Source organism: Somniosus microcephalus, unplaced genomic scaffold, assembly GCF_052327205.1.
Source record: "Somniosus microcephalus isolate GS21.2 unplaced genomic scaffold, FLI_Smic_1.0 unresolved_chr5, whole genome shotgun sequence".
Lineage (NCBI taxonomy): Eukaryota > Metazoa > Chordata > Chondrichthyes > Squaliformes > Somniosidae > Somniosus > Somniosus microcephalus.
Window position 1 is genome coordinate 23,123,847 of NW_028225183.1, and position 25,926 is coordinate 23,149,772.

Sequence of the window (25,926 nt, forward strand, 5' to 3'; positions counted from 1 at the left end):
AGAATGGCGAGTACTCTTACTACAACCAACATCAAACTCATGAGTAGAGAAAACTCCTCTCCGCTCCACCATCTTCCTGACTAATCGGTCCTTCCATTCTTTAGGAACGAATGAATCTCCAAAGTTGAAGGAGGAGGGTGTCAGATCTCCGGTTGAGTTAACTTTGGACTCTTCCTTCACATGTGACGACATTACATTTACAGGAAACAGATGCGCAATCGGCATTCCTTTCCTCAATGTGATTCCTTTGCCTGACATATTCCTCACGGTCACTGTAACTCTCCTTGACATCAGAGCTGTCGGGGTCTGCAACTCTGGTCTCACCAGAATCTCATTTGGAAACCGTGACACTTCTGCAGGATTATCAGGTGGCTCTATCAGAATGGCTTCAGTACCTGGCGTTCCAGGGAATTTTGGTATCCCAGGGATTCTAGCCACTCCTCCAGGATGCAGGGTGATAGGTTTGGCTCGAACGTACCACACAGTTCCTCTTTTGCTATCATCTGCGTCAGAAGAAAGTTCAGGCAGTTTCTCAAAAGCCTTTTTGAAAACAGGGTGAATGTGTCTGGTGCTCAAGAAGTTTTCACCTCCCTGCTCTTTGCAGCTTGTCAGGAGTCGTCTCACTATGCGTGTATTACTGCCAACCAGTATGGAAACCTCACCTTTTACCATGGGGTCAGGGCAAACCAACACAAGTGCATCAATGGTCTCAGTGGTCCCTACATCAGCTTCCAAGAACTCCAACCTCAGCGACAAATAGCCATCATATGGGTAATCAGCAGGACTAAGGCTCCAGATCTGCAGAAGACTGATTGGGGTTAATGGCAAATGCGTCAGGTATCGGTCATGGAAGGATCTGTACAGTATGGTAACCTGAGAACCCGTGTCGAGGATAGCTTTAGTATAAATTCCTTCAATCTGTATTGATACAGCAGAACTCAGCCCTACTAAACCTTCAGGGCTGATGTCTTTCATATCCCCTCGTCTATCTTTGCACTTAGCGGAACGTGTCTTAACTACAGGGACAGCAGGCCGTTCCGTTACTGTGCCCCTTTGTAGTTTCCCGACTTCTTGGTAAGTTTTATGAGACGGTCACTTACATTTTTTTAGATTTTCCTTAGCTCTACATTCTCGCTTGAAATGTCCATCCTTTCCACAGTTATAACAAAAGACTCAAGGTCTATCTCCTTCATGGGGATATCCTTTAGAGGAATCATTCATTTTGCTGCTAGACTTCGCAGGGTGTTCAACCTTTTGCACCCGTGCGTCATCCCTTTCTGTGTTGGGCTTAGACCGAAAATATGCCATCTCGGCTCTCATGACATTTATTTCCTTCTTCAGCTGTTCCATCTCAGGGTTGACATCACCCTTAGGAGTAGGAACTGTAACAGGAGTCACAAGCTTGGACATCACAGCACTCTTTGCTACATTCCGGGCCTGAAGCATATCCTCCTCCTCTCCGACTTCCCTTAGCAGCTCAGTGAAGGTAGGTGGATCTCGCAACTTATGGGTCATGCGTATGTGAAGAGCAGTCACGTCTTCGAGCAATGCACTTCACACAACCTGTTCAATGCGGAATCGATTCATTTCAGGCAACTCAATCCCTCTTTTCCGTAACATACAATGCAGCAGTTTGTCTATTCTCAGCAGATAACTGGACAGCTTCTCTCCCTCACACTGGAATGTGCTTCTGAATCTGACCATCAAATCTGAAATGGTTTCAATAGTTCCAAAGGCAGTTTCTAGAGCCTGCATGTAGTCAAAGGAAATAGCAGAGCTGTTCTGCGCCTTAAGAATCTTACAATATCAGCAGCAGGACCACTAAGGCTTTCTACTATTCTCTGCCTCTTCACATGGTCACTGCACTGCCATTCCTCTAGCAGAGGCAGGGTCTGCTCAGCCCAGGGGTCGTACTCCTCTTCCCCACTGGGAGCTGGTCTCACTCCTGAGAAGATACGGACCTTACGGTATCCCTGAGCCTCGAGGGGCAGATTGGAGCATTTATCCACCAGAGAACTAATGGCACTGGCCAACTGAGTGTTCATATCCTGGGTCGAAGGACCTATCAGACTTTTGACATCAGCAACAGTCTTTCCTTCTTGTCTCAATAATGACAACAACTTGGTCTGAAACCCTTCTTCTTCCTTAGCAGTGATAGGGACAAACTGAACTGGCCAGGGACCAGCCTCTTCAGAAAGCCCAACTGCCCCAGGTAAACCATGACCTCTCAGGTTCTCTGATGTCTGGATCAACACAAACTGCTTCTTGGTAGCTGTATCCAAGCAGCGCTCAACTATCCTAACCTTTCCAAAGGCTTTGACACAATTCAGAGCCCTTAGCAAGAAATCATCAGGGTCATCGTTAGCAACACCATTCAGCACAATGGCATGGGTAGTAGCTATCTGCTTCCGTTTGCACCAAGCTTCACCCTCAATAACATCCATCTTTTATGCTCAAACAGCCCAGTAGAAACCACAAGCCACTCTCTTAGCAATGAGCATTCAATACTGTTAGTTTACTAACATAAATAGACCACAATCCCGGACGAGCCCCCAAAATGTAACCCCTTCAAGGTTCTCTAGATATATGTGAGATGTGGTCTCTGTTGTAGACAGTATTCTATAGTCCAGTAAGGAGATCACTACTACAATGGCTTAGTTCTAATTATCTTACTTTATAGTTTTAACGTCAGACAGTATAAGAAGATTACAGGTCAATGAACTAAATTAGACATTTGCATACATTAGAATGAATCTGGACATAATAAACATACATTCTCCATTTACATGGATTCAAAGGAGAATCGGTCCCTGTGTCCAAATTCGAGTGCACTCTTTTGTTGGCGCGCTTAATTTGGAGCTCATGGTATGTATAATGTCTGCAAGACTTACGACTCCGAACACCTTCGTTGAATTCTCTTCACGATCACTGAATCCCACTTTGAGTTCTGGATGCAGAGCTACTAATACGAAGGGCGGCGGCCGAGTTTGGAAGCCCGGGACGGGATGCGGCAGCCATTTGCCTCCTGAGCCCTCTTTTCAGAGCTCCTGCCCTCTTTTCAGAGCTCCTGCCCTCTTTTCTTCCAGTCGCTCGCGTTTCCCGCTCGAAAAACCCGACCCCACCCTTTCCTCCTGGGGTTTCTGCCTGGAGACTGCACAGCCTCACTGTCTGCAACAGTTGATATTGGTGCAGAATTATGGAAAGTCTGATCTTTGTCACATTGTGTCCTTAAATGTTCTTGCCGAACCTTCACATGGGCAACTTTAACCCAGGGATTTATAACAATGATAATATAGTGTCTAAGTTAAAGATTGATAACCATACTTAGCATACATAACATTTCCAGTCGGTATTACATACAGTACCTCAAAATAATACAGCCCATCAAACTAACATAGTCCCTGTAACAAATACAGACACTAAAACGAATACAGGCCCTCAAACTAATACAGTCCCTTAAAGTAATACAGCCCCTCAAACTAATACAGTCCCTCAGCCTAATAGAGCCCCTCAAATTAATACGGACCCAGAATCTAATAAAACTCCTCAAACCAATACATTGCATCAAACGAATACAGACCCTGAGTCTTTTACAGTCCCACAAACTAATACAGACCCTCAAACTAATACAGTCCCTCAAACTAATACAGCCCCTCAATCTAATACAGTCCCTCAAACTAATACAGTCCCTCAAAATAGTAAAGACCCTCAAATTAATAAATCCAATCAACTTAATACAGCACATCAAACTAATACAGTCCCTCAACCTAATACAGCTTCACAAACTAATACAGACGCCAAAACTAATAAAACTCCTCAAACTAATACAGTCCCTCAAAATAATACAGGCCCTCAAAATAATACGGCCACTCTAACTAATACAGAGCCTCAATCTAACACAGACCCAAAAACTAATAAAACTCCTCAAACTAATACAGTCCCTCAAAATAATTCAGCCCCTCAGACTAATACAGTACCTCAAACTTATAAAGCACCTCAAACTAAAACAGTCCCTCAAACTAATACAGACCCTCAAAATAATACTGCCCGTCAAACTAATACAGCCCCTCAAACTTATTCAGACTCTCAAACTAATTCAGTCCCTCAAACAATACTGCCCCACAAATTAATACAGTACCTCCAAATAATACAGTCCATCAAGCTCATACAGTTCCTCAAACTAATACAGACAGTCAATATAATACCGCCCCTCGAACTAATACAGCTCCACAAACTAATACAGACCCGCAAACCAATAAACCCCCAAACTAATACAGCCCCTCAAAGGATTTGGACCATGGAGTGGATCCTCTCCACCTGCAACGGAGCCTGGGCCTCTCCTGGAAACTGGAAACAGATATCTTCCCATTCCTGGTGTCCCGTGAAGAAAGGCTATTCACACGGAGAGGTGTCCTGTCCACAGTCAACAGTTTGTAGTGCCCTCTGGGGTTCGTAGCTCCCATAACAATGCAAGGAAAAGCATTAATACAGTAACTCTCATCTGATCAGAGTGAGTGGGATGCTCCACTCCTCCCAGAAAAAGAAGCAAAATTGAACCTATGGAAGGAGTCCTTGAAGGCTCTCGAAGACCTGCAAAAGAAAGGATGCACGTGGTTGTTTAACCCCCTGCATTCATCCCACATGGGTGGGTCATGGGAGAGGCTCATCGGTGTTGCCAGGCGTATTCGGGACGCTATGCTGTTTCGGACGGGACCCACTCGTCTCACACACGACGTCTTGAGCACTCTCATGGCTGAAGTCATGGCGATCATGAATGCAAGACCCCTGGTGCCGGTGTCCACCAACTTAGGCATGCCTGCAGTCCTCAACCCAGTGATGCTCCTGACTCAAAAGATGAGTGCTATTTCAGTCCCCTCTGGAAACGTCGACATGGCTGAGCTGCACGGGAAGCAGTGGAAGCAAGTCCAGTGTCTTGAAGAGACGGAGAGGAGAGGATTTGCCACGCTACAGAGCCGTAGGAAATGGACAGAAGACAAGCCAAATGTCAAAGTGGGAGATGTTGTCTTGCTGAAAGACAGCTAAGCGCACAGAAATGAATGGCCAGTGTGACTGGCTGTCAAAACTCTGCCGAGCAGGGACAAGAGGGTCCGCAAGGTGGAGGTGAAGATTGTCAAGGGCGGGACCGTCAAAGTGTTTCTGAAGCCAGTCTCCGAGATCGTAGTCCTCCTTTCTGAAGAAACCTAGAGAAAGGATTCTGAGTATGTTTGCAGCCAAAGGACGTTTTCTTTAGGTTTTATTTTGTATCTGTAGTGGTACAATGGAATTGTACCAAGCGGGGAGTGTCCTGCCTTCAAGCGGAATTTATGTTAGTTTTCAATTTAATTCAGGGGTTTAATTAATTTAGGTCGATTCCCATTGTGTGCCGCTAACTAGTGGATATTTGGTACATAGCAAGTGCAGTAAAGCGCAGTAAAGTGCAGTAAAGTAAGTGCTGTAAAGTAAATTGCTGTATATCACAAGACCTGCAGCTCAGCACATGGTGTTGGAAGTTATTTTCCTGTTACGTTTCGGTCTTGGACACTATGGCCTAGAAATTCAGTATAACCACTTTTGGGGTGGTAAAGTCGGGCGGCCGCTAAAGTTTGCACCCGGCGCAAAGTTGAGTCCCCTTCGCCGATATTCAGTCGCATCACCCTAAGAGGTTGCTGCTGCGCTAAACCAGGCGATGCACGACTATCATTAGGCGCAAAGCCGGTGACCCGGGGCGCTAACACCGGAAGTTGGGCGCAGGGCAGGTGTGGTGAGCTGCTGATTGACGGCAGACACTCTGGCTCCGGTGAGGCTTTGGTTTTTTGAACGGCCGCTGTATTTGTGTTTTTGAGGCGGGCTTCTCTCCATCAGTCTGTTATGTGGTACCGGACGATGACCACCACCACCACCACCACCACCAACACCACCACCAACACGAATCTACCTTTGTCGCTCACAAAGAAGGAGTAGGAGTGCCCTTTAATTTGCACTCCCCGCGGCCCGCATCGGCTGAGCACCATTCGACTCAACAGTCGCTAGGGCCGCCTGGCACACAATGGGCTGGCGCGACTGAAGATCTGGTTGGGGGCGCACAAAGGGCGTTGCACGACGTTGCACGAGGAAATTACGTCATGATCTGCGCGTGCAGCTGAGCGCGCGCAAAGACTTTGCGCCGGCGCTAAATGCCTACTGAAGTTGGGGCGAGGCACAGATCATGCTGCGTCTGGGCACTAAGCGCCTAGCGCTCGACATCTACTCCTCCTAAGGCGCTAACGGCTGGTGCAACCAACTGAATTTCTAGGCCTATATGTCTGTAACGACTTGAGAATGTTATAGATGATTAGTGTACACTATATTTTGCAGAAAATGTTTAGTTTTGCAACCTTTCTCTGTAAGCAAACCTGCACAGCTAGCCGTGAATTGCTCGCTCTCTGTGTCTAGCCGATTAACTTGTAGCTGTATTTTGATGCAATATTTACAGGGCTAATTTAAAGTGAATGTAAGAGAATGCCTTTCAGTTTGCAAAATGTATATTCACAGTAAGCTGTGTTTTCACGTGTTTTGGTAAGTTACATGCCAAACGTACTGTGTTGCTCATGCTTACCCATGTTTGTGTATGCATATCAGTTATGTGTTTGTGTACTAATGTATGCTTCCACTTCTGTATTGTATTTCTGTTTCACAGGAGGAATCTTCCAGTAAAGTTTACAAGAAAAGTCAAGCCTTGTGATTTTTTTGGGAAGATATCAAGTTGTTAGATACCTGTCTAGCTCTGCATAGGAACGCGCTGCAAGGGCAGAATATTGACTAAAATGTATTTGTGCAACGATGAAATGCTCCAATGAGTTTGTTTTGCAAAGTTAAGATTCAGCTTTAAGGTTATGTTTGCTATGATGTCTGATAGGAAATCAATTCGAACTCTTCAAAGCACTTGTTTTATACATAGAATACATAGAATACATAGAAGATAGGAGCAGGAGTAGGCCATTCGGCCCTTCGTGCCTGCTCCGCCATTTAATGAGATCATGGCTGATCCTTTAATTCAGTATCCCGTCCCCGCCTTCTCTCCGTAACCCTTAACCCCTTTTGCCCGTAGAAATATATCTAATTCCCTCTTAAATATATTTAATGAGCTGGCATACACTGCCCTCTGTGGCAATGAGTTCCACAGGTTCACCACTCTCTGAGTGAAGAAATTCCCCCTCATCTCTGTCCTAAATGGTTTAGCCCTTATCCTTAAATTATGTCCTCTAGTTCTGTTCTCACCCGCCAAGGGAAACATTCCTTCTGCATCCAGTCTGTCTAGACCTGTCAGAATTTTATACACTTCTATGAGGTCCCCTCTCAATCTTCTAAACTCCAGTGTGTACATCCCTAAACTACATAGTCTCTCCTCATAGGTCATTCCCGCCATTCCTGGTATCAGCCTGGTGAATCGCCGCTGCACCCCCTCCATGGCAAGAACATCCTTCCTCAGATGAGGCGACCAAAACTGTACACAGTACTCGAGGTGTGGTCTCACCAGTGCCCTGTACAGCTGCAGCAAGGTATCCCTGTTCCTGTATTCTAACCCTTTTGCTATGAAGGCCAGCATACCGTTTGCCTTCTTGACCGCCTGTTGCACCTGCATGCTCGCCTTCAGTGACTGGTGTACAAGAACACCCAGGTCTCTCTGTACTTCCCCCTCTCCCAATCTATTGCCATTTAAATAATAATTTGCCCTCCCGTTCCTGCACCCAAGGTGGATAACTTCGCACTTGTCCACATTATAGTGCATCTGCCATTTATCCGCCCAATCGCCCAGTCTGTCCAAATCGCTCTGGAGCTTCCTGGTCTCTTCCTCTGAGCCCACCCCCCCTCCTAGTTTAGTGTCGTCTGCAAATTTGGAAATGCTGCATCCGACTCCCTGATCCAGGTCATTAATGTAAATTGTGAACAGCTGGGGGCCCAGGACAGATCCCTGTGGTACCCCACTTGTTACTGCCTGCCATTCAGAAAATGAGCCGTTTATTCCAACTCTCTGTTTTCTATCTGACAGCCAGTTCCCTATCCACGCCAAAACTTTCCCCTTTATCCCATGAGCCTCAATTTTCCATGCTAATCTTTTATGTGGGACCTTATCGAAGGCCTTTTGGAAGTCCAGGTACACCACATCTACTGGCTCTCCCCCATCTATTCTACCAGTTACTCCCTCAAAAAATTCCAATAGATTAGTCAAGCACGATTTACCCTTTGTAAATCCATGTTGACTCTGTCCTATCCTGTCCCCATTTGCTAAGTGCTCCGCTATTTCATCCTTAATGATGGACTCCAGCATTTTGCCCACAACTGATGTAAGGCTTACAGGTCTGTAATTACCTGCTTTTTCCCTACCCCCCTTTTTGAATAGTGGGGTAACGTTAGCTACCCTCCAATCCATCGGCACTGTTCCCGAGTCTAATGAATTCTGAAAAATCATCCTTAGTGCATCCGCTATCTCTAGGGCCACCTCCTTCAGTACCCTAGGATGCATGTTATCAGGCCCTGGGGATTTGTCCACCTTCAATCCCTTTAGCTTCCTTAACACCATATCCTTAGAGATATTGATTTGCGTCAGTTCCTCCTTTGCCAATGTCCCTATTTTTCCCGATATCCCAGGGAGGTTTTTTGTGTCTTCCTTCGTAAAGACTGACCCAAAGTATGCATTTAGTTGATCTGCCATTTCCTTATTTCCCATTATATATTCCCCCGTATCTGACTGCAATGGACCAACTTTGGTTTTCACCAGTCTTTTCCTTTTGATATACTTATAAAAGCTTTTGGAGTTAGTTTTTATATTTTCCGCCAGCTTGTTTTCGTAAGCTATTTTGCCCCTCTTGATTATGCCCTTTGCCCTCCTTTGCTCTATCTTAAACTGTTCCCAATCTTCCGCTCTGGCGCTTTTTTTGGCTATTTTATACGCCCTATCTTTGGATTTTATGCTGTCTCTAATTTCCCCTGTTATCCACGGTTGAGTCACCTTTTTAGATTTCCTTTTATGCCAGATTGGTATAAACAATTTTTGCAATTTTGTCATTCTATCTTTAAATGTTTGCCATTGTTTATCTACCTCCAGTCCTCCCAGGAACGTTGTCCAATCAGACCTACTCAGTTCCCGTCTCATGGCATCATAATTCCCCTTGTTTAAATTCAGGACCTTAGTCTCTGAGTCAATTTCTTCGCTCTCCATTTCGAGTGAGAAATCGATCATGTTATGATCGCTCTGACCCAAGGGTCCCCGTACAACAAGATTACTGATTAGTCCCTTCTCATTGCACAGTACCCAGTCCAATATAGCCTGTTCCCGAGTTGGTTCCTCGACATATTGATCCAGATAACCATCCCTCAAACACTCAAGGAATTCCTCCTCCTCATTATTTTTACTGATTAGGCTAGTCCAATCTATATGTAAGTTAAAGTCACCTATGATGACAGCTGTGCTCTTATTGCACGCTTCTCTAATTTCCCTCGTGATGCCCTCCCTAACCTCTATTTTACTATTTGGAGGCCTATATACCACTCCTATTAATGTTTTTCGCCCCTCGCTATTTCTTAGCTCCACCCATATAGATTCTGTATTAACTGAGTTAATATCCTTCCTTTCAATTGCATTTATCCCCTCTTTTACTAGCAATGCTACCCCTCCTCCCTTTCTTTTTTGTCGATCCTTCCTAAATACTGAATACCCCTGTATGTTAAGCTCCCAGCCCTGCTCACCCTGCAACCATGTTTCCGTAATCCCAATTAGATCATAATTATTAACCTCTATTTCCACAGCTAATTCATCTACCTTGTTCCTGATGCTTCTCGCATTAAGGTATAAAACCCTCAGGCTTTTTTTATGCTCACAATTTTTATGAATTAGTTTGGCCCTTCGTTTTTTATTCCTCACCCTTTTACCATTTATTTCTGTCTGCCTTTCACTTTCCTCTATTTCACTACATAGGTTTCTAGCCCCCTGCCATACTAGTTTAAATGCTCCCGAACTGCTTTATCAAAATTGGGTTACTGTTAAAAAAAATCTCTTACTGCCTTAGACATTTTTTTAAAATTCGAAGTTACAAATTAAATTAATGTGAACGTTTGAAAAGCACACCTAACGTTCCCTACCCGCCTCGAAATTAAAATTTCGGTCTCAATTACTGCAATTTCTGGAACTACAATTGGAATTATATCTTTTCCCAACCACTAAGTTTTTTCCAAGTCAGAAGTAATCATAAATTTTAATTTGTGTTGAGAGAAAACATCTACTGTAATTTATGCTGGAATAAAGAAGGAGAATAGGGAACGAATCTATTCCTTTTCTACTGTCACAGCGTGTCGGAAATATTTTGTTTTCAACCAATGTCTCTTTATAAAAGCCTGTTGGAATGGTTAGGAGCCCACAAGCTGTGGGAAGCGCTGTTCTCATTTCACTTTTTGCTAAGAGCGTTAAATATGTCTTTTATTGAAAAAACGTTTTTCTGCAGTTAGATTCAACATTTTACCTGTTATTTGTTAAAATAGCTGAAGGCAGCTGAGGAATGATGACTTAATTTACTTGTTTATATCAACAGGTTTTATGCTGTTTCAATTATTATATTTTCTATTGTGTTTATTTAATAATATATTGACCTGAATTAAATTGGAATTATTGAGATTAACTCACCTATTACACTGTGAAAACCAGTGTCTTGCTGTGACCACAGAGACATTCTGGTTGTTGTAAGTTGTGTGAAAGTCTCTAGTTCCAGACATAAGTCTATTAAAAATAACTGGAAATTTTGAATTTTTGACCAGCGCCAAGGAAACAAAGAGTAGTGATGATTCTGACTTTTTAATCATTTTCATGGGGTGGGTGAACAAAGCGGAATGCTGCTGCTACCGAGCAGTATGGTGATGGTCGGGAGACCCCCCACAGTAGGATTGAACTGCAGAAATGTTTCACAATATCTTTAATTTTTATTGTGGTGTTTTAACGATTTTTGCTGTTTTAACTGATTTTTATTTGATAGGGATCGATAAAGCAATTCTAACATATTTATGCCTTCCTGGTTCACGTTGTGAAAATTCGAAATAAAGGAAAATCTGAAATTCGATTCTGCAGTTTGATTTTATCAGGACATTTTGAGCAAGTTTGAAAAAGTTCAATGACTGAAAACAATAACATTATGTTTGGTTCTTTTTGGATTCGGAAAGTTTTATTTAAATTTAGATGAAGTTATGCAACGGTCTCTGACAATGTTTCTCTCCACCTTCTTATAAACCTCCAACGGAGTTAACCCTTTCCACTGACAGTTGTCGTTTTAATACACCGGGCATCTCATATTTCATTGCTGAATGTACATTTATATATTGGGCATTAATAAATATTAAATTCATTATTTAAATGGTTATTTCCCAACCTTGACAGAAGTAAATTATAAACTGATAAACTAAACCCTTGGGCTTGTAAGCCGAACCACAATGGATTCTCTGCTTCTCTTTTCTTATAAACAGGAGAATGCCGTTTCCTGGACCAGATGGAGGTTGATGACATCGCAAAAGATCCACCTGATTTAACAATTTGAGACCTTATCTGCATTAAACGGCACAGAATGGTCATGATCTCGAATATCGATCTTGCCTTTCAAAGACTCGGCCTTTACCAGTCAAACCATTTATTATCTTCTGCGTCAGAGTGCTCTGGAGGGGGCTTTTATGGAAGTTACCTTCAAAGTAATTGCAAACAATTCTGTCTCTAATGTAAAACCATTCATCCTGGGCATCACGTGTTTCTGGATTTGGAATTAATAAGAAAAATTGATATGTGTTTACCTGAAGTTTAACGGGACATTCACATTTATATTGAATGGAAAGAGTGGAGTGCAGCCCAGTTGATTCCTCTATAACAAGGAAGATTTTTTTTGAGCTAATAAAATTGAATATTGCAAAGATCTGTCAGTCAAACAAAACTGCTCTTTGAAATTGGAATCATTTTCAAAAGATAAAATGGAATGAGGCATAACATATCAGGTAATTTGGAAAATAGAGGGTCCAACAATATGTTTGGTTAAGTAAAATGTAACCAAACGAAACAGTAAAACTTTGGACAAGGTTTGACCAATATCTCAATGATCTTATGATCATAATGTATTGGACGGTACATTTCCTGGCAGGCTCATGAATCAGATGAAATGTTAATCACTGTGTAAAATTGAATGAGAGGAATTGGTTGAGGCTATATGGTAAAAAAAAGGAAAATGAATTTCTGAGGTGAATTGGAATAAGTCACCTGAATGCAATTCACCACAGATATCCAACAGATATTACTGCGAAATTCAGGGAACGTTTGTAATGTATAGTCAGGAATACTAAACTGACAGCTTTCTCTTGGAGATAGTTGACTCGTTGCTTCTGAAAAATAAGCAAACTGCATTTGATAACCAGGCCACTACAAGAGACATCTGGACCATACATGTCTACGACTTTCTCCTACTACTGTTCGGTATTTGAGAATTAAAACAACAATGACAGGTAAGTTTGTGATCACTAAAAGTGGTTTTTATTCACTTTACAATTTAAAAATAAAAGCTTACATAGAAGCACCATCGGCGATGCCTATGCCCGCAGTATATTAATTCATTCTGGCAGTGTATGTGGCCACAGTTGAGTACATAAATGTACATCCATAATATGTGCATATATGCCCACACTTTAATAAATCCATACTTAGATGTACCCCCAGCAATATATCACCCTGGCTATATATATGTGCACACTTTATTCGAACGTTCATAAAAGTATCCCTGCAATTTATATGCCCACAGTAACCATATATAAAATTACCCCCAACAATATATCCCCAGCAATATATCCACTGCATATCTGACTTTCATAAATAAATACATACACTCCTCCACGTGTGATCAGTCTAGAAATGGTTCTCATCAACTTGCCATTTCAACAGCCCCCTTTGCCCGTCTAATGTTTTCGCTCCTGTTTTTTTCCTGTATCGAGCCCTCCGGCATAGGCTCCCTGGTATTTCTCCATCTGCCTGCCTCTGATAGGCCAGTTTCAATCCCAACCATCCCTGATTGGAGTTCTTTCTGCATGACATGTTCATATTCATGTGATGTGTGTGTGGACGTGACTTCCTCTTCATCTGGTGTTTCTCTTTCCTGTCCATGTGTTCTTCCAAACAGAGGACATTATGCTGACCACCTGCATTTTGAATCCGTACAGACAAAGGATCCCATGCTGACATCTGCCATTTTTAATCCATCAGTTATCATCTCAAAATCCGCTCACAATTTCGATCTCCACTCCGTAGCAGCGGCTTTGTTACGTGTATTGCAGCTTACAAGGTGTAGATGAGCAAAGATCTCCAGACACCTCCGATCTTTTGATAAATTCACCTGAAAGCCCAGGAACGGTTTTAATCAGATTTTACATATCGCTTGATATTGCAAATGTGATTTCTTCTGTGGAAATCAACTACAATGCGGAAACACGGTGAATTTGCACTGCAGAACTGATATCAGACATGCTCAGTTATGGATATGAAATGGTTAATGTAGCTCAGCATATTCAGATTTAATGAAAATCTTCAAGGCACAGTCATATACGCCGACGTCGAAGCAATACAGAACGATTAAAACACGTTGGTACCTGTAAGAGGGGCTAAAATTAAAATTAAGCAGAATGATGTTAAAGTTAGGATATCCTTACAGTTAGTTTCAAGGCACCCATTAACTTTTGAACAAAGAAACCGTGTAGGGAGGCTGAAAACAAAGATAAGGGAGGCCTAACCCTTGTCTCTATCTGGACAAGGGGCCTTGGTTGTATTGAAAGCAGCTACAAGCTGAAAATTGGAGACAAGGAGGCCATATCTTATAGCCTCCAAAATATGGATATAAGTAAGATGTGACTTAAATGAGGAAGAATAGGACACAAAATAGGTTGGGTTTGGACATCAAGCTCTATCTTGTAATCCCGATTCAGTAACAAACCGAGGAATAGCCTCTCAAAAACATATTTTCAATGTTATTGCAGAAAGAGTCATAAGCCGGACTCTCTAGGAAGATTGGGAGTCCCACAGAGACCAGGAAGATTCCCTTAAATCCGGGTGGATGGGAAATACCCTGACCCAAACAGTAAATTGGTTACGGATGTTGAGGCATCATATAGAATTGGGAAGGGAAGTCATGCACTGTGATGATGGGGGTGGGACGAATGGAGTCATCATTCTGGCACTGACAAACTAACCATGTACCCAAAAACGACACACCACCTAAAGGAATGAACTGTCCAGTCCAGCAATAATAAACATATGTTAATAGTCTAGATGTAATGGAATCAGGAACAGCATTATTTTACGATGCTCCGCATGAAATCATACCTATTGTGATAAATAGAAGCTTTGTGAAGATTTGTGAATGGAGTTGTTCACAATTAAATAAAAAATGGTGGTAGAATTAGTGAAGGAATTGTGAGTTTAAATAGAAAACAGGAACCATGTGCTGTGGAAGATAGGGAAGATAAGGAGAATCAGTTACAATCTCTAAGAAAGCGAGGGTTGACAGAATGACTAGTAATAGAAGCCACGACAGGGTTAGCAGGACTAAACAGAGAGACATAGATAGTTTCTGGGAAGGTGATGATGTAATGAAGCATTAGAAGACATTGTTGTCTACGGAAGAATTGATGCGAGAGCTTGGGAATTCAAGGGTAATACGAGCAACTAATGAGTCTAACTAATATCAGGACCTTTCTAGAAGTGGCATGTGCAGCCTGCATGTGACATTTGTGACAAATGTTTTACAGAAGGGAGTGGACGAAAGAGAGTCCAGTCGAATCATTTTGTGTATTCATGAACACCAACTGAGTAAAATGCTTCAAAGAAATCGCGGATATAGCAAATAATATGATGGTTCAGCTGGGAATAGCTTTATTAGTCGCTCGAAATAAAGTCCGGGACGAGGATATCACAGCAGTGGTACTAGTACTACCATTGTTAGCAAAGAATTAGAGGTAACCTTTGAAAGTGTACCAGCTAGAGTCTTCCGGAGTGATTGAAGGCTCTGGCATAGGACGATACATAAACAATATGAAGAATACCCATGGCATCTCATAAAGAACGGTGGAACTTAGACAGCACTGGGCATATAATGCTGCACCCTAACAGGGACCACTGAGCGCACTTGACACACCAAAGGCTCTCGGCCCTGACAACATCGCGCCTGTCGTGCAGAATACTTGTGCTCCTTTACTAGCTGCACCTCTAGCCAAGCTGTTCCAGTACAGCTACAACAATGGCATCTACCCGACAATTGGAAAACTGCCCAGGTATGTCCCTTACACTAAAAGCAGAACAAATCCCATCCAGCCAATTACCGCATCATCAATTTACCCTGAATCATCAGCAAACTGACATGCTCAGTTTTGGGTTCTGCCAGGACCACCCGGCTCCAGGCCTCAGTAGAGCCTTGTTCCGAACATGCACAAAAGAGTTGAAATACAGTGGTGAGGTGCCATCAAGGAACCCATTAAAATTGAAGTCAATGCGAATCAGGTGGGAAACTTTCCACTGGCTGGAGTCATGCCTAGCATAAAGGAAGATGTTTGTGGTCGTTGGAAGCCAATCATCTCAGTCGTTGGACAGTGCTGCAGGAGCTCCACACGGCAGGGTTTTAGGTCCAACCATCTCCAGCTGCTTCATCAGTGTGCTTCCTTCCGTCAGAATTTCAGAATTGGGGATACACACTGGTTTTTGGAAAGTGCTCAGTGCCATTCGCAACTCCTCAGATAATGAAGCAGTCCATGTCCGCATGCATCAAAACTTCGTAGCTTGGCTTCATAAGTGGCAAGTAACATTCACAGCACATAAGTGCCAGGCAATGACTATCTCCAAGAAGTGATTATAAACAACGCCCTTTATTTTCAATGGTATTACCATCGCCTAAGCCCTAGCGTTTTCATCCTGCAGGTTACCATTGTCTTGAAGCATTATTGGAGCAGCCTCATAAGTTTGAAGCCACAAGAGTATTTCAGATGCTGGGTATTCTGTGGCGAGCGTCTCACCTCCTGAATCACCAATGCCTTTCCATGATCTACAAGGCACAAGTAAGGAGTGTGATGAAATAGTTTTCACTTGCCTGGATGACTGCAACTAAAACAAAACTCAAGAAATTTGTCACCATCCAGGACAAAGCAGCTCGCTTGACCAGCACCCATCCACCACATTAAATATTCCCTCCCTCCACCACCGGCGTACAGTGGCTGCAGTGTGCACCATCTACAACATGAACCGCAGCAAATCGCCAAGGCTTCTTCGACAGCACTGCCCATACCCGGGACCTCTACCACCAGGAAGGAGAAGTGCAGCAGGTGCATGGGAACATCATCACCCACAAGTTCCCATCCAAGTTACGCACCACCCTGACAGGGAAGTATATCACCATTCCTTCATCATTGCTGGGTAAAATCTTGGAACTCCCTCCATAACAGCACAGTGGGAGTAAATTCACCACACCGACTGCAGCTCACCACCAACTTCTCAAGGTTAATTAAGGATGGGCAACAAATGCTGGCCTTTCCAGCGAAGCCCACAGCCCATCAACGAATAAATAATGTCGCTGAACTTGGAATCGCTGCCCAGATAAGCTGAGCAATGAAAGTTGAATTCTCCACAGATCCCCAACTGGCTGGTGCACCAAAGCATTTGGATCGCAGGCACCGAAATTGCAGCCAAAAGCAGCAGCCATCTAAGGTGAGCAGTAAGGCGATGAATCAGAAATCGCTGATGGAGTTTCGAAACCCGCCGACTACAGGTGAGTTTGTCTGGTCTGAAAAAGTTCGATTTTTGCACCATTCCAATTGTTCCAATTTGGTTTCTGTTCCGAGACACTTGCCAAACGGCTGCATTCATGTGATGTCCCTGGCAAGCACTTCACTGCAATATGAGAGCAGGGCATCACGAAATAGCTCGGCCATAACAAATACCTTAAATTTCTTAGAACCTCACAAACTTGTCCTGCAACATAGTGGGTCTGATTGTAATGGAGGAAAACAATTTTAGGGCAATGAATGGGCAATGTGGAGAATTAAACACAAAACCTCGAATAAATAGGAAATGGAGACAAGACACTGCACAGAAGAAGTCACTTCACTCAAGCCAACAATATTGACAGTCTGTGGTTTCGTATTAGAGAATATAAAATCATACCAGTCGGGATATTGACAATAAGGGCCGAGTTCTAATCAGGAAAGAAGCAGATATTGATATGGTTCAGAGTCTTTAATAGACACAGCTGCACAAGTAACTTGAATTACAAGGAACATCGATAAGTTGATTTGGACTATTGATCAAAAGTGGAATGTGGCTGGGGCTAAGATGAGGCCTTTAGTCTTGCCAATGTTTGATTGGAGAAAATTGTGGCTCATCCAAATAGAATGTGGGACAAGTAGTCTGACAACACAGGTAGCGGGCTCTAGAGAGTGAATGGAGTGTTAAAACTTGTACTGACAACTTACATATAAAAGCAGATCCCATATATATGGAAGAAGCATGTAGAGGGGGAACAAGAGACGGGGACGATAGGTACCTGGGTGGCATCATAGGGAACGGTGCTGTGGGCCGGAGATGATTGTGAGAGAAACCATTGCTGGAGATCTGGGGCTAGATTTTCAGTATAGACAGTTTTGGGGCGCTAACCTCAGCGCCCGCCCGAAGTTAGCGCCCGCCCCAGAGTAGCGCCCCGTTGCCGGAAATTCAGTGGCTTCGCCCTAAGAGGTTGGTGGAGCGCTAAAAGAGGCGTTCCACTACTATCTTTAGGCGCTAAGCCGGCGGTTCGGGCGCAGCGCACAGCCGACACTCTGGTGCCAGTGAGCTCTTAAAGGGGAAGGGTGCATGTGTTGTTTTCAAAGGCAGAGTCTGGGGGGAAAAGAAGAGGAGGAGGAGGAGGAGGAGGAGGAGGAGGAGGAGGAGGAGGAGGAGGAGGAGGAGGAGGAGGAGGAGGAGGAGGAGGAGGAGGTGGTGGTGGTGGTGGTGTCCGGAAACATAAATACGCCATTCAGAACAACACACTGCATCCTTCCACACAACACATGCAGACTGCCGTTTATAGTGCAGGAGGAGTGCCCTTTAATTTGCGCTCCCCAGGGTGTGTTGCGTTCCATTTTACAAACGCTCTGGACGCCAGCCGCACAATGGGGCGGTCCGACTGAAGTTTGGATTCGGGGCGGCCAAAGGGCGTTGCACGAGGATGTGACGTCATTTTCTGCGTGCGCATCCGGGCGGCCGCTAAACTTTGCGCCGGCGCTAACGGGCAACTTAATTTGGGGCGGGGCGCAAACTGCGCTGCGCCCGGGCGCTACACGCATAGCGCCCGAAAATCACTTCTCTTAAGGCGCTAACTGCTGGCGCAAGCAACTGAAAATCTAGCCCATGGTATCTTATATGGGATGTTGGGCTTCATAAATAGGGGCATTGAGTACAATAGTAGAGATGTTATGCTGAAACTTTATAAATTGATAGTTAGGCCACAACTTGAGTATTGCATCCAGTCCTGGTCACCACACTTAGGAAGGATGTGAAGGGACTTGAGCGGGCGCTGAGGAGATATACCAAAATGGTTCCGGCGATGGGGCATCTTAGCTACAAGGACAGGTTGTAGCAGTTGGATTTGTTTTCATTTGTGCAAAGGAGGTGGAGGGGTGATTTGATAGAAGTGTACAATAATGTGACGGGTTTGGATAGGCTAGTCGGGCATAGGCTGTTCCCAGTAGTTAATGGTACAGGGACTAGGGGACACAGACTTAAGGTTTTGGGCAAGAGTTACAGCGGGGATGTGAGGAAAAACCTTTTTTCGCAGCAAGTGTTGAGGTCCTGGAACTCGCTGCCGACAGACGTGATGGAAGCGGAGATAGTCAATATTTTCAAGGGGAGACTGCATCGGCATTTGAGAGAAATAAAGTACCAGGGCTACGGGGATAGAGCGGGGGAATGGGGTTGACTCGATTGCTGTGCAGAGGGCAGGTAGGGGTCGATGGTCCAAAGGACCCCCTTCTGTGTCGTTACATCTCTCTATTCCCTGTTTCCGATCAGATAGATAATCATGGAAACCAGCAAGTCAAGCCCTACCAAAGAGAGGCCAGTGTCCGAGGAATGAAAAGGAGACAGATTGGAGGAGAGGACGGAGAGTCTGGAGCTGATAAACTCCTGATTGATGGTTTTAATGCCGATGGGCTGAGGCAGGGGCAGAGGCCAGCGTTATTATGGAGGCGGAATTAGGTGTCTCTTGTGATTGAGAGGATACGAGCTCGGTAGCATAGCACAGGACAAATAGGGGTCAGAGGTTACATATTCAGCCTGAGACAACAGCCAGGAGGGGGAATGGAATCGTTGAAAAGGGTTAGCAGATTGTGGTGGGGCCAATAGTGGAGGGTCGGTCTTCACCGTGTAGGAGCAAATCGCAGCTCATGCAAAACAGACTGTTGCAGTCTGATAACACAGAGGTAGTGGAGTGTAGACAGAGATGGTGGAGAGCTGGAGCTGGGTCTTGTCAGCAGACATGTGGACGCTGACCCCATGTCTGTAGCTTATGTCACAAAAGGCAGCATGTAGATGAGGAAGAGGCGGGGCAAGAATGGAAAGTTCAGAGACTCGAGAGTTAACGCTGCTGGTATGGAAAGTTAAGACGTTGCTGGAGATGCTCTGGCTATGGTAAGTTTGGTAAGACTGGAACCGAGAGAGGCAGTCCCACCAAAAGAAGCCAGAGGCAGAGGTATCCAAGACCACGGGTTTGGTTAACTGCAGGGTAGGATGAGAGGGTGGAATTGGCGAGGGGTGAGGCCATGGAGGATTTAAACTCCAAGATCAGAATTTTAAATGTAAACCTTCGAGGTGGGGTTTCTGGGAGACACTGGAGCTCAGTGAGACCGAGAGCAAAGGGCGAGTGGGACTTGGGCAGTGCTGGACACTGACAGCAGAATTTAGGACTGGTTGGTATTGATAAAAGGTACAGGTTGGATGGCTGGCCAGGAGAGAATTGGAGGAATGCAGTCAGGAGGTGGCACTGTTCTAACTTTATGGGATCTGTTAACCCATGTAGAATAAATGGTAAACATCTGCAGTAAAATAGCAGAGATAGGAATGTCAATGAGGCACGTTCACTTTCCGTCCCCTAATATCACGCACAGTAATTTCTAGGCTTCAATAGTGAACATCATCTTTAACTGTCCTTGTGCTAGGGACTGATACATCAAACTTTTAATTGTGAATCTACAGGGACAGCTTGAAAGGGGTCTGCTTGTGTATCTGGATTCTTTATACACTGCGGAGAAATAAATAACATTTATAAATGAATCAGTAGGAGTGAACATGGTTAATACAATTACATGATAACTGTAAATGGAGCCGCCCCTTTTGTTGGGTCAGTCCTGAATGAGCACAGCTTTCAGCCTCATTCCCCAGCGAGGTCTGATGAGGATAATGCCCTTGACTTTGAGTTGTTTGTGATTCATCCACCACATTATTTACTTCAGACTCATAGGTCTTGATGTAATGTATTTGTTCATGTGTCTGTAACTAATAGCAATGATCAGGGGTATAAAAGTGTCAGTGGAGACTTATCTCCTGTATAAATCAGGGCCCATTGCATAGTATCAGCTCAGAGTGCCTGCCGGAACTGTGGGTTCCACTCCCACAAAAGTCACCCCTTCTCACAGAAATGGGATATCCAGTAGTCTATCAGATAGAAGACATTTACTATCCTGTTATTGCAGCCGTTGGAGTTTCTGGTGAGCCGTTATCCTAGCTCGTTATGGTTAAATCTGTGGCAACTGTGCTGCTGGACTTGGCCATTGATTTCTAGAAGCATGTGTTACACGATCACCTGTTCTGCTCCATCAGTTGAATGAGGGATTGTACAATTTTTCTGAAGTCTTGTAATAGCTGCGTTATATCCATAATGATATTTGTTTACCCAGCCCTGGTAGTGTTCCAGGTTTATTTTCTGCACTGCCTGTATTGGAGACAGAGCTAAAAGCAGGAATCAGACCATCAGAAGTAGTTCACAGTTTCACGATGTGGAAGTAATCTGTCCTGAAATATTTTTTTCATGAATGTGTTTCCAGTGATTGATAATGAGGCAGCTCACGGTCTCAGTGTTCCAAGGAGGCGGTGTAATGTCCTCCCCACAATAACATGGTTCTGTTTAACTGGGATTTCAATGTATGTAATGTCTTTCACTGTTGTGTAATATTATTTTGCAGTGTCTGTATCTGACGCCGTTTCAGAGGTCTGGCGACTGAACTGAGTTTGCTCCTCACTCTTTAACATCTCCTTCGCTGCTTCAATGCGAATGGATTCACTGACTGTCGTTGGACTTCATTGTAAAATTTAATGTTTTAGGTTTATGCTGTGTCAGTTTGCAATGTATCTGTTGGAAGCAGGAGCACTTCTATTGATCATGGAGATTATAAGGAGCAGTGGTGGTGTTGGCGTTTTGTTAATTCAACAATCGCGCCATCTAACGTTGTACTTTATAACTACAGGAGAAGGGGCATCAATTATTGCCGGGTCTATCTGGAAGAGACATTATGTTCTGTTTATTGCAGGCATTACAGATGAGGTGAAGGCGAACAAGTGGAGACTTTGGTGATCTGCAGAAATATTAAACTATTCACGGAGTCTACAACATTGAACAAACTGACTCAGAGAATAAGAACATTGAACATGGGAATGTTGAACAGAATTCAGGCGCAAGATGTAGGATTAATTCGGATTTGAAAAGGGGCATTGAGAGAGACAGCAGAGATATTTCAGGGAGATAGAGTGGAGCAATCAACAAACAGACTTAGAAGGAAAACGCCGGGTAGAATGAAGGGAGAGAGACAGCGACAGCAGTGTGAATAATTAATCGGAATGAACAGCTGAAACTTATTTTGGAAACACACAGCAGTTCAGGCAGCATCGTAGAGAGAGATGCAGAGTTAACATTTCAGGTCGATAACAGGTCATCAGAACTGAGTGTTTCCAGCATTTCTGTTGCTGTTTCAGATTTCCCGCATTCGTACTATTTTGCTATTGTGCTCAAGCTTATTAACTGTATAAATGAAAATATAATTGAATGGTATTGAAAAATAGAATCAGGCATTTGTTGATCGTCATGAGGATACTCCATTTTAAAAACTCGGCTTGATCATAATTAACTAAAAGCGAGGCTGGTTAAATTATTACATTTTTAGTGTCATTTTAATTGAATATGCTAAGTAAATTTATAGAACACATTATGTCTCCAACGAGTTAGTATGTGACATCATTAATCACATATATTAATGGGAGAATGTATGAATTGAGTTGTGTTACTTCGATCTATGTATTAGATTTCCTCTAACACTCTGCTGCACTCTCCCTGCGAATCACATTCTCTCCTTCCCTGGCAGTGAATCTTCTGTCTCCTCTTCCATTGTTTCAGATTATCCGCTTTCCTAAACCTTCAGCCCCTGACTCCCCTCCAACTCCCACATGTCCTTCTCCTTGTCTCCCTCCCACTCTCACTCACTGGCTCGCCCTCCAGCTGCCTCTTTCAATCCGATCCGAAGCCTCAAACTCAGCGGCTCTCGGCCGTTACCGTAATGTGACAGCCCCTGTCGGCTCTGTTAATCAAGAGCAACAGATCAGCAGCACCTCCCTCTGTCCCCGCACCTTCCAGGCTTTCAGTCAGGAGCCCAAAAACCGGATTTAACACTTTGGATTCCGAATCTGTAAAATCCCTTCTCCCTTCCCCACCAGCACTGTACCCTTGACTCGACCCTTCCAGTGGATCCGGCGCTCACTTTATTCACTTTCTGCATCGATTTCCCAATGTATTATCGATAATCATGTTTAAAAACATTTCTCTGCCCGAAAGCGCTGCCCAGGTCAATGAACCGCTATCCACCGCTCGATGCAGCAACAAAGCTGGAATGTTCACCCAGAGCCCGTCAAACTGCTGCTTTGGCTCCAGGTCTGATCAGCAATTTATCTGCTTCCCTTTTCTCTCTCTTACAGTTAACCTGGTGGCGATTGTGATCCTGTCCCGAGGAAAGTGCGGTCTCACCAAATGCATCACTCGCTACCTGGTGGGAATGGCCGCGGCCGATCTCCTGGTCGTCATCTCTGATCCCATATTGAGTTGGGTTGGTCAGATCTATTTCCCAGATATATTCCTGCACATTACTTCCGTGTGCAGTCTCATTTACCTCCTGATTTCTGCGTCCACGGTGGTTTCTGTGTGGCTCACAGTCGCTTTCACCTTTGATCGATTTGTGGCCATTTGTTGTGAGCAGCTGAAAACAAAATATTGCACCGAGAAAACGGCGGCTGTGGTTATCGGAACAGTGAGTGTGCTGGGCTGTTTAGAGTCTGTCCCCTGGTACTTTGCATATGAACCTAAGCATATAATTGATGATGTTCCCTGGGGTTGTAACCCTAAACTGAGCTTCTTTACTTCCCCATTATGGGGAGTCTATGAGTTGTTTCACCTGATTTTAACACCTTGTGTCCCGTTCTTTCTGATTTTGCTGCTCAATGCTCTGACGGTCAGACGTATTTTAGCGGCCAGTAGAGTCCGCAGGCGACTGCGGGGCCGCAGCGATGGAGAGAATCACAAGGACCCAGAGATGGAGAATCGAAGGAAATCCATCGTTTTACTCTTCAGTTTATCTGGCAGTTTTATATTGTTATGGGTGGTCCTGGTTTTCTATAAACTTTATGCGCGAATTGCAGATATTCGGCTTTATTACTCCACCACTGACCCTCATTATATCACAGAACACACAGCAACAATGCTGCAGCTTCTGAGTTCCTGCACCAACACGTGTATTTACGCTGTGACCCAGACTAAATTCAGAGAGGAGCTGAGGAATGCAGTGAAATACCCACTCAATCTAATTATTAAATTAGTTAAGTCATAGCTGAAGGCTTTCAAGCACTAGAACATAATCCCATTTCATCCCCCATTTACCCCATTTCACACTGGGCAGAAATATAATTTTACATTAGCAGCAGAGAGCCCAGACATTATTTTAAATGTGATATTACATTGTATTGATGATCTGACATATTGAGGCGACAATAGGTCAGGTGACCTGCAGACGTCACCTGAATTGTTGCTCTAAAAGGCGGCACTAAAGAGCTCAGCGGGACTTCTGGTAAATGGCCCGCCCTGCACCGGCAGCACAATGGGCAAACCCACCAATCACAGTCGCTGCTGTGGGCCTGCTCAGATTGGGAGCACTCCACATAAACGGAGAGACAGAAAGACATAGATAGATAGAGCGATAGATAGAGGACGGCAAAGACAGTGAGAGAGAGAGAGTTACTTAGAGAGATGAACATACAGATAGAGGCAGGAAGCAACTGGAAATGAGAGATAGTGAGATTCGCAAGCAGAGAGAGAAACAGAGATCAGGACTATGAAGCGAAGAGAGAGGCAGAAAGGAAATTTAGAGAAACAGAAAGTGAAAGTGATTACAGAGCGTAGAGTGGCAGAGAAAACAAGTTAAAGAAAGAGACCAATCGAACTATGTAAAGAAGAAAAGAGTATGAGCTGCTGATGGTGAAATGGATAGAGAGAGAAAAGAGAGAAAACGAAATATACCAAAGGAGGGAGAGAGTGAGAAATTAATGGGTAGAAAGACTGAGAAGGCAGAGAGAGAAACCGGTAAAAGATGAGCTGGAGAAAAATAGAAAGAGAAAAATAGAATTAGAAAAAAATACAAGTGGGAACACCATCAACAGGAAAGGCACATGTGTATATTAAAGAACAAAAAACGTATAACACAGATTAAGAGAAAGAGGGAATTTGTGAGAAAGAGAAAGTTGAGTTAAATTTTTAGACACATGGAGAAATAAACTGAGAGGCAGAGGGAAAGTTATACAGGAATCAAATAGACACGCAGGGGAAATTACAAAGAGAGATATTTTAAACAAATATGTTGTTTCTGACTTCACAGTAGAAGACACAAAAACACAAAGGAAATTGTGGGGAACAAAGGGTCTAACGAGGGTGAGGTATTTAAAGTAATTAATATATGAAAGGTAATAGAGAAATTAATGGGACTAAAAGATGACAAATCTTCTGGACCTGGAGGCTTATATCCTTGGGTTTAAAAATGGGAGGCTGCAGAGTTAGTTGATGCATTGGTTTTGATGTTCCAGAAATCCCTAGGTTCTAGAAAGATGCTCGAGGTTTGGAAGGTAGCAAATGTAACCAAACTGTAACAAAAGGAGAGACGGAAAACAAGGATCTTAAGGCCAGTTAGCCTGACATCAATAATAGGGAAATTGCTAGAATCTGGTATTAAGGACGTTGTAACAGGGCACTTGGAAAATTAATATGTGATAAGGCAGCTTCCACACGGTTTTATGAAAGGGAAATCTCGTTTGACAAAACTATCAGGGCTAGAAATTCAGAGAAACTGGAAGAATGGAATAGAGTCCTTACAGGAGGCGGGGTGGGAGGAAGTGTAGTCCAAGTAGCTTTGGGAGTCAGTGGGCTTGTAGTGATTTCCGCTGCCTCCAAAATGATCCCACCTCCAAACGCATCTTCCCCTCCCCTCCCCCTTAAGCATTCCATAGGGAACGCTCCCTCCGAGACACCCTGGTCCACTCCACTATCACCACAAACAGCCCTTCCCCTTCGCCTGGCACCTTCCCGTGCAAGCACAGGAGATGTAACACCGGCCCCTATACCTCCCCCCTTCCCACTGTCCAGGGCCCCAAACACCCCTTTCAGGTGAAACAGCGATTTACTTGTACTTCTTGCAGTCTAGTATACTGTATTCGCTGCTCACGATGTGGTCTCCTCTACATTGGGGAGACCAAACCCATATTGGGTGACTGCTTTGCGGAACACCTCCGTTCAGTCTGTAAGGGTGACCCCGAGCTTCCGGTCGCCTGTCATTTTAATT

General features: G+C 44.0%; 1 protein-coding gene across 1 annotated transcript in view; it reads left to right on the plus strand.

The window, feature by feature from the left end:
* Positions 1-24,928, plus strand: part of LOC147087699 (putative G protein-coupled receptor 139) — an 89,903-nt gene extending 64,975 nt beyond the window's left edge. Inside the window, exons 3-5 of the mRNA XM_085977770.1 lie at positions 12,418-12,504; positions 16,662-16,799; positions 23,024-24,928. Of these exons, the coding sequence (XP_085833896.1) occupies positions 12,418-12,504; positions 16,662-16,799; positions 23,024-23,928 (1,130 nt within the window). The 3' untranslated portion in view covers positions 23,929-24,928. The remainder of the gene's footprint in view (positions 1-12,417; positions 12,505-16,661; positions 16,800-23,023) is intronic.
* Positions 24,929-25,926: the final 998 nt, after the last annotated feature.